The 14,795-nt window shown below is 39.4% G+C and overlaps 1 protein-coding gene across 1 annotated transcript in view; it reads right to left on the bottom strand.

Annotated features, from left to right (window-relative positions):
* Positions 1–14,795, bottom strand: part of MYZAP (myocardial zonula adherens protein) — a 59,186-nt gene that overhangs the window by 38,589 nt on the left and 5,802 nt on the right. The window contains exons 2-4 of the mRNA XM_057398447.1: positions 14,283–14,372; positions 3,728–3,886; positions 1,128–1,220 (exon numbers count right to left, since the gene is read on the bottom strand). Coding sequence (XP_057254430.1) covers positions 1,128–1,220; positions 3,728–3,886; positions 14,283–14,372 — 342 coding nt within the window. The remainder of the gene's footprint in view (positions 1–1,127; positions 1,221–3,727; positions 3,887–14,282; positions 14,373–14,795) is intronic.

The raw sequence follows: 14,795 nt of genomic DNA, 5'->3' as shown, positions 1-14,795 counted from the left end.
TTTCTACTGGTCTCATAGAAAGATCTGGAAGTGCCAGATATCATCACTGTGATATTCATCACTAACTGTTCAATAAGGATCAGCAGCAAAGATGACAAAACTTCATCTGTATCAGCATTTGCCTGTGTGCATGGTGGGTGGGAGACTCCCCTTGTTGGCATCATTAAGAGTATTTGACACAGTCCACAGCAACTGAATGTTCTCCCCCTCCTCCTCTCAAGTCAGGGTGATTTTTTTGTTGTTGGGTTTTTGGGTTGTTTTTGGTTTTTTGAGACTAGTTGCCATAGAGGTACCAGTTTAACAGCAAGTTCTGATCTTTATACATAATAGAGCATGCAGAGAACTGACAGCCTCCAAATAAGGGTGGCAGAAGGGCATAAGTCAGGGTCTCAGTCCCCTGAAGTCAGAATACCTTTAATAGCCAAAGCTTCATCTGAACCAGGGCTGTGAAAATCAATGTTGAATATCAAATCCACAGCAAGTTTTCAGGGAGATTTTTTTGGACCAAAGAACTCAGCAGTTTTATATGAAGGATACTTACTTCTACAGACTGCAGCAGCTTTTATTGCTAAAGCAGCATGTCAGAAGAAAGAGAGGTCATCGAATAACTATTACAAGGTTCAATTAAGAACCAAAAGGTAAGTCATTTTTAGAACTGTCAAGCGCTTTAATATTAAAAAATACTGCTGCTTCTTTCACTATAGTGTTTAAACAATAAAATCAGTAAACCAGAGCAAAGTCTGTTGAAATGACAACAAATTGCACTTTACTCCTAATTATGCACATTATTTATTCAATTCACCTGGCAGCTTTGTGGTACAAACATCTCCACTAATTACCAATACACACAGACAATGCTATTAAGATCACTCTTTTATTTCCAAGAAGCAGGCAATTAGTAATTCCATATATGAAAACATCCCTGTCCTACCTTACCTTCCTGAAGGGGAAAATAAATAAATAAAAATTTAGATGTCACATAAAACAATGAACTAGAATGGCTCGAGAAATTATTTCTGCTCTGTCAAAGAAAAAAAAAAAACAAACACCAAACCCACAAAATCTTTTTAGATAACACTGGGACAGTTACTCTCATATGCCTTACCTCCAAATGAATGTGTACTTACTTTCAGTTCATTTGTAAGCTGCTGTATTTTTCGTTTCATTTCATCGTATTCGCCATACATTTTCTTTCTTACTTTTTCCAGAGTTGCTCTAACCTGGTGTCAGAAAAAAAATTAAATACCTTTATCAAACTTCTTGATGATACTCTTTATACTAGGACGTGACTTTTTAGTTTTGATAAGTTCTACATTGCTACTTCCAGTAATTTCCATTATTAATTTACCTTTTCATCAACAGCAATTTACTCTTAAGAACAAGACACAAACTGAAGTCTCAAGACTTGTCTATATAGGGGTGATAAAAGTAAATGTCTCTGAGTAATTCTAAGCTTCTCTGTGCACACTCAAATGCTTGTAGATTAATAATTTAAATAATAAATTATCCATAATTCACTCTAACCTGATTACTAAACAAATTAAAATTAATTTGAGCATATAATGTTTTCATTCCGAAAAAAAAAAAAGCATCCACACACGGATTTAATACACCTTCATACTTTTTAAAGTGGTTAATTAGTTTTCCCTAAGTATCCTTTGAAGATAAACCCTTTAATTTAAGACTTCTAGGCTTGTACCTAGCTAAACAATATATTAGCATAAATTTATCAATGCAATTTCAAATCTGAAGAACAGAGTAATCAATTTGATTTTATTTAAGAACCAAGGACGTAAATTATACCTTGCCTTCGAAAAAAGAAAAGAAGGAGGGAGGGAGGGAAAGCATGCTGGAAGACAGCTTGGGCTTACATGCCATTGCAATCATGCACACAACCAACCTTCTCAAGAGTACACATTGTAAACACTAGTTAAATGTTTGCCTACAGTTTGCATTCCAGCTACATAATTCAAACTCCTCTTCCCCCCCCACTCCCTATCAAACACAGACTGATTGCAGATAATCTAGGGCAGCAAGGTTACCTCCTCGCTGCACAAGCTTGGGGAAAGTGCAAGGGGAAAACAGTAGGGCCTTATAGAAGAAGGGATGTTTCCAGCAGCTCTGCAGTATACCCACTCTCCCAGAAAGAGGGGCATTGGTCACAAAATCTATGCAAGAGGTAAGCCCAAGCCTACCCCAAGCTACGTGGTCCCTTTAGGATAAGAAACATGAAAGGTAGATGATTCCTTCACTTCACCACAGAAAAAGTCCCTTGCCCTGTCCCTCCCCACACATGCACACACCCCACTCCCCTTCTTGCAAGGTGCATATTTGACTCAGCTACAGAGGAAACTGTCAGCAGTTCTGATGTAGCCCATCATTTCTGGTTTAAGCCTTCACATACGTGGCATAAGCTGAGGACTTTAAGACTACTTTTAAAGATGAAACTTACCTGGCAGACCAGAGTTCAGCAATTAGCATAGCTGAACACAGCTGCCAGAAAAGAGCAAGAGCTAGTTCATCTCTTCCTGTGTTTTTCCCACTTTTTCCTGTAAGGATCAGTACTTTGAACATACACACACACACACAAGACTTGCAGTCCACCTGGTCTGACACATCCCTCCATGCCACAAGCCAGCTGTGAACAGCAATAGGGCAGCCCGGGGAGCCAGACCTCATGCAGATTCACCCATCCCTGACACCACCCCAGCAGGGCAAGCAAACAACCAGGCAGGCAACCAACAGCCGACTCAGCTCACATGCCATGCGTGCACCGCAGTAGTGACATACCCTAACTGTGAGTGCAGGAACTTGAGCATGGTGAATGCTAGGGGCAAACAACTGTGAGTAGCAAAGGAGAGAAGCAAGAGCTGACAGCTAGAGATCAGGCAGATGTAAGAGCACCCATAATTATAGTCTCTTACACTGCTGGTTTGACTCAGTGTTACTCCCTTTTGTATCAACTCAGCTTGCACTTGCATCAGTGTAACACATAGACCAATAACTTCCTGAGTGGTGAAGGTGGATGGAAAGAGAAGGTCAGGTTATTTGCCCTAGGCTAATTCGGGGGTAATTTCCAAAGCCTGTGAGCCAAGGACTGATGGTCAAAGAGATGCTGAGTTTCAAGCACAGAAACCAGCTGTGTCAGAAATGCTTTTTTCTTTTTTTTCCAGGAGAGCTTCTGCCAATTATGACAAATGAGCATGCACAGAGAAAGTAGTACAAAGTCATCCTTATTAGGCTGACTATTTTAAGGCTGCCCCCAAATATACCCAAGTGATTTTACTGTGTCACCTAATTTAGGAGCCTTTTCAAAACTGGGGGATTTGGGAACAGGGGGGAAGCAGAAGAAGAGAGGAGAGAGTTTATCCTTTAAGGTGTCTGCCTGCATAGTTTCTTCTGTATGACATTTGAAATTCTGAAGGCTTCAGGACAGGAGCCTCAATATCTGTTTGGCAGTCTGCACACCCAGCTGAGGCCCAGTCAGCAAGCACTAACAAGTATCAGTTGGCACAGAGACCTTGAGTCTAGACTGCACAGTTGCCAGGTATAGAGCACCCTTTTTTCCAACTCAAGCACTAATAAGTCAAGTCTTCAGCTTAGAGTAGGCTCCCAGTTAAGATCCGGGTGTTGGGCTAGGCATCAGTCAACCCATATACACTCACAGCTCAACAGGAATACATGGAAAGCATATTTCACAAATTTTGAAGCTGAAAGCATAACTCACTTCTTTAATGTAATTCATCTCCTCTTTCAGCTGATCAGCTGACCAGCCATAAACCACCATTTCTCTCTTATGGTTGTTGTCAGTTCGGTGCACAACACCATACACCATCCCATGAGAGAGCTTCCCTGGAGACATGCCATTAGGTACATGGTAGAGCTCCTTAAAAGTAGAAAAAAAAAAATAAGAAAGTTATTTTTAAGTCAGTACTAGAATAAAAAAATAACAAAAATACAGTATCACAGGGCCACAGGAGACAGTCAACTCTAGTGAAAGCACAGCAGCACCTACGAACACTAGTTCTCAAAGGTTTTGGGGCCAGACAGTCAACCTTCATGGTTTTAGAAAGATGAATGACCAATTTATACTTGATACAGATGATAGAAATGTCTAATTTCCACTGGCTTTAATGGAATTGATATAGATATAGCTAGAGACAATGGGCTGGATTTGTGCAGGGAGAGGTAAAGGCATGTGAGAGAAAAAGTTATCCTGGCTTACTTTAATTCACCAATACATGCTACTAGAAAATGTTCTGCATTATTTTAGCTCTCACAGTTCCCTTTAAACTCTTGCAACCACAGAATTGCCCCTCACTCCCCAAACTCCCTCCTGCAGGAAATATAAAAATTCACAAGTTCAATCAAAATTATAGAAAGCTCTCAGAAGAAACTAAATTAAAACATTTTAAGCAAGGTCCCTTAAGCGGAGCTCAGAAAATACTTGTTTACATTGGAGATAAATAAAGTAGAATTTCAGTTTGCATTTAAAGCTAACTAAGAACCTCCAAAGCAATCATTCATTTCAAGGCTGCACTGCTCTTATAGAAGTTGTCAAACTAACTTTGTAAGAGCCAAAACAAAGCTATGAAAGAGCATTTATGTGGGTGTTTCAGTGTTGTTAACTGTTGTAGGAGAATAAAAGTTTGAAATCAGGTCTTGACAGGTAAATAGAAAGGCTGTTTTAAAGTGCCAACATTTGTTATTCTAATGATCTCCAGAAATTTGTAAAACAATAATTTTGTGTCTTTCTTTAAGGCACTCTTTGCAACAGACTCCTCTTACTCACCTCATCAATGTACTTAGTAACAAAAATACTCATGCTAACAGTAGGAATCATTTCCCTTGGCATGTAAATAAATATCTGCAAGGTCAGATGGAACCACCTCCTCCCTTCCAATCAACCCAGAGAAACATCCTTCTGTAGCAATCATCTGAAATGAGTCAGTCTCCAGAATAACTAATTTCTTCTCTTGATTACAAAGAATTAAAAAGCATAGCTTAGATGAAGACATCCACATTATGATTTTTTAAAAAGGGAAAAAAAGATTCTTACCTAACTTTGAATATTTGCAAACTAGGAACCTAAAATTAGGGATTATTTCTGAATAGAAAGTCAGAAAGACACAGTCTTGGAAACGTTGTTACTGCCTAGCTTTGCATCTTGTTTTTGAAAGGCCAGTGCCAGAGACAAAACAGTCTTACACTGGATATACCAGGACATGGCTAAATTTGGGAATATTCACTACATAGATTTTACAGCATAATCTGTTTGGGTTTGTTTTGTTGTTCTGTAATGACACTGCAGGAAAACCAACAAACTTTGAGATTCTTTACTAAATTAAGAGTCTAAGCAGTGTCTAATACTGTCTGTGACACTGAGCAGAGGCTGAAAGAGATGAAGCTCAGCATCTTACATCCATCTGCAGCTGCATCGTAGAGGGTCTCTAGTCCTTCATCATGACTGACAGTGGGGATAGCATCTGCAGTCTAAAGCAGTACCACTTCCAGCTTTTAGCAGTCAAACTAACACAACTATGGTGGCAATGTAAGAATAAATTCTTCTTTGGGTAAGGGAAAAATGAACAGGAAAATCTACTTGCATTAAGAAAAATGGGTAAAGACAGACATTTGGTTTATACTGCCCTCCCACATGGCACTGAGATTTTCTCAACACTATAAATCCTACAGTCCTTTCCTTCACCATATCATTACTGGCTTAACCATCCTGCTGAAGCTCTGGGTGTGTATGCAGGGCTGGGAGTAAGACAATCACAGAGCAGACGCCTGATAAAGAACATTTCAGGCAAAGAACAACAAAGGCTATAAAGCAATAATTTAAAAAGAAAGCCTTAAAACCACTTAATGGAAAAACATTGGGCAGCCAGCTTTCCTTACACGATATCATTTTGCACTTGGAAAACATTACATGCAAAGCTTCACATCCTGATAATGAGAAGTCTTGTATTACGTATTATTGGGGGTTTTGTTTTGCAGTTTGGATGCATACAAACAAAAAGCCCACACCTGGCTTTTTGAGAGTAGAGAGAACACAGAAACTAGATGGCGACATGATTCAAAACTTTTCTGTGTTTGTTTGTTCCAGGGTTGTACATTTTCTTTGACAGTGTTATCACAGCTCCTCCCCTGCATCTGTATAAAAGGATTACATACAAGTTTCCATCTTCCTGATAACCAAAAGAATAATCACTTTGATTGCTTAGAGATTACTAAGGCGCCAGACACTGAATTCATAAATCCATACCCTTTACCCATGATCATTCCTTTTTTACGAGATGAACAGCTGAATACCAGCAACTACTTAAGATCCTTTGTGCCTCCAAAACATTAGCAGAATTGTTTAAAATGCTATTTGAAGAGTTCTGGATGAAAATTATGAGCAAGTTCCTTATTTTTAGAATATTATTAACACATTCCTAAGGAATGTACTAATTTGAAGGATCCCCCCCAAGGAAACACCTACAAATTCAGACCAATGGGCTTGCAGCTGGAGAATCACCCATGACACTTACATATTTCACAGAAAACAGACAAATTTACATCATAATGGGCAGTACATGCAGGATTAAGTATGCATAAAGCCAGACTGGGTACATGTCTCTTGCAATAACCCTGCACTTCCCAGCTGTCTATATTGCACAAGCCTCCCAAGATGCTTTTGTCACTTCTCTTTCAGAAGAATAAAAGAACCTCCATCATCTGTTCAGTGTCCCAGTTCTACTACGTGCTATTTAAAATACAAGATACTGCTCTTACCCACCCCCCCCCCCCCCCCCCCCCTTATTTCTCCTTCATATCACAACCCCCAGGGCAAGCACCTGTTAAAATTTCAGTGCAGTTCTTGCTTGATTTAAGGCTGTGCAAACCAACAGCTACACAAGTATTTGTTCTAATTCCTTTAGTCTTTTTTCTTGCTGCTCTATTTCAGCTACGCTCACCTTCTACACCCCTGTCTCTCTGGTTAGTAACTCTTAATTTCCACTTAATGACCTCTTGTTTCAGGGTTCAGCATATGCCCTGACAAAATAGGGCTAACCTGATATAGCCTCCTCTTAAGAGGAAGGGTTACAATCAGAAAACTTTGTTCAGTGCAGCTTTGAGAGGTGGATAGGTTGCTTTGCTTGTTGACTTGTTTTTAATATACCTTTGCCTCTAAAGGAGGCCTTGCTGAAAGGCTGTTTCTTGAACTGCTCCACAGAACTGCATTAGTAAGTACTCTTTGAGTATTCTGCAGTTTGTCTCCTGTCTTAAGCTACTTCCACCCACCTTGTGCCTTGTCCTCTGCTCTTCCTCCATCACATCTTTTCACTTGGACAAACCTTGCATTTTCCACATCCCCAGGGACTACAGAATGCTTCTAAGCCAAGTATTTTTCATTGTTTTCCTCATGTGCCATGCATATCCACTCTCAGAACTTAGATATTTTTCTGAGAAGGCCCTTGCCTGTCTCCACTCTGATCTGCAGCAAGGCATGTCAGTGATGATAAGAGAATAAGTAATTATGTGCAAGTATTTAGGAGCAAGTAAATACTGTAAATCTATCCAGTGCTTGAAGATGGAAGGTTTCATTAGATTAGTTAGCCATTCCCATTTAAGGTCAAAGTATCAGCTAGCTCCAGCGAACAGGGAAGTCCTCTCTCCCTACCTGCCTATGCACTTCCTGCACTGGGACAAGCACAGCTGTTGCCTCAAATTGTGCTAAAAATCCTTCTAATAGGAGCTGCTGACCTGAAAAAGCAAACTTAGCTTAGGTAATTTGTGACTGTTTCTTTGTACCTACAGTCAGTTATATGACAGGCCAAGGTAATAGCAAGACCACATCATGTTGATACACATGAATACAGCAGCTTCCAGGAACATGCTTTCTCTATTTTGCAGCAACAGTCATGTTGTACTTGGTATGATCATACAGCATGTACTAAAGAAACACAGACTGTGTTTACTTAATATTTAAAACAGAAGCCTACACCCCAAGGTTGCAAAAGTGTTGATAATTGCCATGTATCCTGTTTATGTCTGTGTCCAAGGAAGTAGCCCAAGTAGCATGAAACATGTGAAGCAAAGACACTATCAACAGAAACACTAAATATGAGTTGTTAGCTGCTTTTTGTATTGCCGGTTATTTTACTGGCATCATGTAAATAACTCCAGGAGATGATTTGCTTCCCAGTGTTTCTTTATCAGTTTCTGAAATATAGAGTCAGATACCACACTTTACACTTTCTCCCTGCCCCAAAATTGGAAGCAGATCTACAGAAAAGGTCCTTTTACCTCAAAATAAAATATAACTAACATAATGACTGGCACAATTGTGGGTTTGGTACTCATATGGCCTTAAAATTTTGTTAAATTGTGCTCTTCTTTACCTACAAAATCTAACAACTCTTCTTATAACCAGAAATGTATCAGCTAAGCAAGGCTTTTTCTTTTATTCAGCTGCCACATTCTGGAGGTTTCTGAAATATCCAGTTATCTTTTACTTGTTCACTAGTTGTATACAAGGAAAAAGAACATCCACATTCTTACTTAGTTTACATATTTTCTGTTCAGTAAAATGACAAATTTATGTTATTGAGCTCACCAAGGAAAGTTGCTGTGCTCTGACAAAAGGCAGATGTGTAGTCCTCTGCAGCCCATGAAACGCATGTTACATTTAGAGATGTTTCATATATAAACAGCATTAAAATAGGGAATGTATGCCAAGACATAGACATGACTGTTCTTGGGTTCATGGTGCTAAATAAGAAGCATCATTTAACACATTCCCAAAAAATAGAAGTGACAGGCGTTACATGAAAGCTGTATCTACTCAATGAAATCTGTACACAGAACAGCAATACTTGTATACTAAGAAAGTAAGATCAAAAAAATACAGCAGTAACCACAGAAGTCAGTGGAATTCTTTCTGTAGTTCTCATGTAGTGCTGTTTTAATGAACGTGTCGCTTAATTAGTACACATCAAAAATCAAGCACTCAGTGCTGCAGAGGCTGAAAAACCCATTAGCCACCTCTAGCAGGTGAGCCACATTTGTTATGACACAAGTGCTGTGCTGATGGGACTGAGCTGGCAGCAGCAGATCAGCAGAGAAAATCGGCACTGTCCTAAATTCAAGACACACAACTGATGAAGGTCTCACACAAGTTTCTGCTTGATTCTCTCCATCACATACGGGAGCAAATTCCCCTTCTGGCTTCTTTACAGCCTACTTTTTTCCTGGGGGAAAAAAAAAAAAGAAAAAAAAAGAAGCTTGCTATGCTTCTGTATTCCTGCTTACGAAGCAAAAAGAGTTTCACCTCTTGGTTGTGATGCTTTAAAAGCATAAGAAAATTAAAGAGTTTGAGGATATATACAGCGAAAGTACCAATTAGAGTTTGGGCCTAAACACTGTTTCAAACTATTTGAAAGCTACAAAGACAGGAAAGTGACACAAATTTCTAGAGTGTTATATCATTTTAATTCTCACATTCATGTGTCCTAATGAAAACTAAAAATCTGTGTATACATGTCTCCATATTCTGCCCTCGAATGCGTAGCTGTAGCTTGCAGTGACACTTCCAAATTTAGATGCCAGTGAAGAAAGGGGCTGATGGATAAAAATAAGCCCAATCCCAAACAGGGACAATACAATTGTCTAGTAACCCTTCATTATGCAAGACAAGGCAGGCTTCAGACATACAGATTTTACATACAATCCAGCACACACAATATTCCTTTGTACTTCTTGGTGAAGAACACAGCCTCACACTACTGTCATCCATTGTCTGTGATTAACAGAAGTAATGGAACAAAATGAGGATAGTTTCAGATTCTCCCTAAGTAAGTGCTAGCAACTCAGAAATACTTAGCAGTAGGCTTTTAACCTGTAAAAAGCAAACAAACCAATCAACCAGCCTCTACTTGTGACTTCAATTCTCACATGCTTCTTTCAAGGTATCATGCCTAAATATGAATACAAAAATCCAATCTGAGCACAAGCTCAGACCCCCTTCCATTTTTGAGATCAGCTTCTGCATACCATCTGCCAGCCCTTCACAAAAGACAGGGAGAGGCCATCCTAGTACAATAATGCCTGCAGCAATTTTATTACAACAAAACTGCCCAGCTCCATCACTCTGTTTTAATCTCATATACTGATTCATTTTTATTTCATGGGTGTATAGCAATAAAAAGTCTATCTGGAAACTTAATGCACTGATAATAGATATAATGAAATACAGCATACAGTTGCTGCTAAACTTGGACTACAATGAATAAGGCTAAGCTAACAGCTACTAACACAACCAGTGAAGTGGTGATGTCTGATCTGACCTCAAGCTCCAAAAAAAGTTATTGAGAGGATCAACACTAGCAAGAGCTTCTGTGCAGTTCACTAGCTGATTTTGCAACTGAAACATCTCTTAACAGTACTGAGCCCCAGAAGGATACAGAAAAGTAACAAATAGTAAACTATCACTATGTCACATTAGGGCAGCTCAAAATCACCTCCTCCTAATGAAAGATTTGAAAGAAGAGATTACAAGCAAATGTCATGCCATAGTATATTTATAGTTTTCTGGCATTCCCTCTGACACAGCAAGGTCCCTGCTCTCTTCCCTCACCAGCAGCAGCCAGAGGCAGGGGAGGCTGTCTCGCTCCAGCACTTGTCCTGCCCAAACAGGAGAGAGCCTGGCAGCCAGGATCAGACTGCCTTATCTGCCTGAGTGCTCCACCAAATACTGTACAAACCCAAGAATTACCCTGCAGTTCATCTCTGTAAGTCACACTAACATATTTTAAATACATGTTCCATTTAATATGTTCCCATTTTCCCCATACTCAGCACTTAAAGACAGCACAGAACTCCAGATTCCAACAAGAGACCTGCTGTTTAATCTGATTCATGGTGAAGCTGTATTTTTTGACCTTAGATTATAAAGTGCTAGGCAGAAAACTGAGCAGCTCCCTAATTTCTCTCTGTTATCCCTATTTCCAAAAAGGGGGCACAGTTCTCATAGGACTGTGCAAGGATTATCTAACATTTGTAAAACCTGTTATTCTCAAAGTGCTTTGAACAACTTCATTAACACTAAGTCAGTTGAACACTGGCAGATCAGCACAGACGCTGGATCGCTGCTTGTAGGAGATGCTTTATTTTTTTAATTTAAATTTTGCAGTAAGAGAAAAGTATCACAGACTTGTCAAGAGCCCTGTGTGCACTGTACATTATTATGTAATCAATTCAAATACATAAAACAATACATTACATAGACAAAACCCTTCAGGTTAACACATTACCGTCTTGTTTTAGAGACATGACGAAAAAAGGGTTCATGATGGGATTTTTTTGTACCTGCTTCTGTGCACTATGGCTATTTGCAGGGCTATTTTTTAAATTACACAAAGACCATGAGACACAAGTCAATAGCACAATTACTCTGTGTTCCTTTATTGCTATGAAATTGACTAATCGGATCCCACCTAGCTCTGAAGATGGCATGTATGCTTTCTAGAAGTCCTTAAACTGTGCAAAAGTGCTGAACTTTGCAAAACTACTCAAAACATACAGTAACTAAATTACGTATCACTTCAACTAAAAAGGACCCGTCTCTTAAAAATCACTGTGCAAGATACCGGAATGTAAGATAAGCCAGATAACTTATTTAATATCTTAACATCCTCTGATATAAACTCCACTTACATTTACTTCTATTATAGGGGAAACACAGGTCTCATTAAATACAAGGTCCCACAGGAAAAAAAAATAGTCACATAAGAAAGTCACTACAAACTGTCCAAACCCTAATCATTCACACTTCTTTCTTATTATTACACTACTCAGCACAGTAAAATGAATAAGCCATGAGTCAATATCCATCCTCCTCCAAAACAAACTGACATTACTCTTAGGGCAAAGGACCTATATGCTTAGGCTAGTATCAGAGTTTCTGCAGATCCAAACTAACAAGAGACTGACAGAGTAAGCACTGAGGGAAGCTACTCTATGTGCAATAAGTAAACACCTCTGTATAATATGAATTATTGCTGTTTAATGGTGGCTCAAACCTAGTTTGCATTGAAGCCTCTTTCATCCACTCTGTAAGTAACACTTCTAGATCCTCGAGGACTGATTACTTTGCCAGAGCAGATCTTGTGGTTTAACTGCAGTCGGCAAGTGCTTGCCACACAGCAGCTCGCTCGCTTCTCTCCCCCCTGGTGGGATAGGGGGAGAGAGTCCGAAAAAGGAAAAACCCACAGGTTGAGATAACAACAGTTTTAATAATTTAAATAAAGTAAAATATAATAATAAAAAAATAACAATAATAATAATAGGGAAAAGAGAGAGAAAGAGAGAAATAAAATTCAGGAAGCACAAGTGATGCACGATACAATTGCTCACCACCCACTGACTGACACCTAGCCCAACCCAAGCAGTGATTGGTGGCTCCTGGCCAACACCCCCGAATTTATATACGGAGTGAGATGTTTAATAGTGTGGAATATCCCTTTGGCTAGTTCAGATCAGCTGTCTTGGCTGTGCTCTCTCCCAGCTTCTTGTGCATCTGTTCACTGGCAGAGCATGGAAAACTGAAAAGTCCTTGATTTAGGGTAAGCATTACTTAGCAACAACTAAAACATCAGTGTGTTATCAGCACTGTTCGCAGACTAAAGCCAAAACACAACACTGCACCAGCCGCTAGGAAGAAAATTAACTCTATCCCAGCTGAAACAAGGGAAGTAGTGTATGAAAAGCTGAGCGTATACAAGATACCAGCACAAGAAATATCTGAGAAGGAATCTTTATCTTGACCACTTTTCTTTGCATTTTGTTTTTTTGCTTTAAGATGCTTGTCTTTGTGAGCCATTTTACAGTTACATTCACTTCTGAATACCACCAAGAAATTATTTTAAATAAAACCTATTGCTTTTTTGCTTCCTAATGTCATATTGCTACTCAGACACTGGCTCTGGCAAACTTAGCCAACTTCTTGTTTAATTTTGGTTTACCAAAGTGTAAATGTGGTGAAGTTGTGGAGCCTGTCCAGCTTCCGTTTCTAGTCTCTCTCCATCCTTAAGACAAATTAAACATCATCTATTGTTCTGAAACAGCTCTTAAAGAACTAGTTCTACACCAAAGCAGCTGTAAGATTTTTTGTGTGTGTACACACTTCTGAACCATTCTGTGCACATGACCTTCAAATCACTTTCACTTCAGAACATCTTGAATTCTTTATTTTGTATTTCCTATTAGTACATGTCCTGGGTTCAGCAGTAGCAGTCATTTTTCTCCTTCTTAGTAGCTGGTGCAGTGCTGTCATTTTGATTTTCAGCCGGAGAACAACACTGATACACCGATGTTTTTAGTTGTTGCTCAGTAATGTTTACTCTGACCAAGAACTTTCTGAGTCTCATGCTCTGCCAGGGAGGAGGGGAAGCCAGGAGGAAGCAGAGACAGGACACCTGACCCAAGCTAGCCAAAGAGGTATTCCATACCACAGCACATCATGCCCAGTATAAACTGGGGACAGTTACCTGGAAGGGCGAGATCACTGCTCGGGTCGGGCTGGGTATCGGTCGGTTGGTGGTGAGTGGTTGTATTCTCTCTCCTTGTTATTTCCCTTATCATTATTATTACTGGTGGTAGCAGCAGTGGTTTGTGTTATACCTTAGTTACTGGACGGTTCTTATCTCAACCCATGGGAGTTACATTCTTTTGATTCTCCTCCCCATCCCTCCAGGAGTGAGGGGAAGAAGAGGGGGAGTGAGCGAGCGGCTGCGTGGTTCTGAGTTACTGGCTGGGCTTAACCCATGACAGTACATCACCCATCACCAAAATTAGCTGACACAGCAAAACATCTGGGTTTGAGCTCCCTACACATTAAGGCTCAAATCCAGCACACTCTTAAGCCTACGTGAAATATAAAATCCCCTTCAGGTGAGGATCAAGATCCTGTTTAAAGTAATACCTGTTCTTGATAGCAGTTTCCTACTCTTTAATATATAAATATTAAATAATCAAGTCTTAAAAGTACCTTAGTCACAAATCACCTACAATCTCTATGCTGTTCCTCTACTACTGTCCCACTTTACATACAATTTTGCTGTCCTCAACTGCAAAGCTCAGGCTTAAATTTTACAGCTGACTTGCTCAGCTTCCACATGTTCTGTGGTCTTCTGAGATCTGGGCTTTGGGCTCCCAAAACAACTAAATTAGCTTCCGTGGATGGCAACATTTAGTCCTTGTTTATACAGAATTTAACTTTGATTCTCAAAACTTACGTTTTTCTTTCTTTCAGGTTCCTTTGCTCCCTGTTCGGGCTGTGAGCCTTCATCAGGAGGTACAGTCAAGCGTAACCTACAGACATTCATCTGAAAGAAAAAGAAAGGTTTGCTTTTAGATTTACGTGTTAAAAACAGTTACTTTAATAACTTATATTACAGAATGAACTGTACCAACATTCAAGTTTTAATTTAGTATTTTTTACCTGCTGCCTCACAGCTGACAAAAGATTCTTTTTTTTAAAGTTGGAGGGGGTTTTAGATGGCAAGAAATAATTCAAGGGCATCCCCATAATTACATACCTGAAATAGCAAAAATCCATTTCAATCAACAATATGTTCTTATGTACTCATAAATGACATTGAGAGCTGAGATAACAGAACAATGAACATGATTTTCTAGTTTCTCAGCTCGATTTGCAGATTTAGCATACTTTTAATCTTCAAAGGGGATTATTTAGAAACATAATGGGTATTCCGGACTGAATGCTTCTTTTCAATATGTATCCAAGC

The sequence above is a fragment of the Pezoporus wallicus genome, unplaced genomic scaffold, assembly GCF_028554395.1.
Source record: "Pezoporus wallicus isolate ANWC-B61680 ecotype Strahan unplaced genomic scaffold, APGP_CSIRO_Pwel_v1 contig_3952, whole genome shotgun sequence".
NCBI classification, from domain to species: domain Eukaryota; kingdom Metazoa; phylum Chordata; class Aves; order Psittaciformes; family Psittacidae; genus Pezoporus; species Pezoporus wallicus.
The sequence above is the reverse complement of the archived record's forward strand: the minus strand, read 5'-3'. Positions and strand labels throughout refer to the sequence as shown.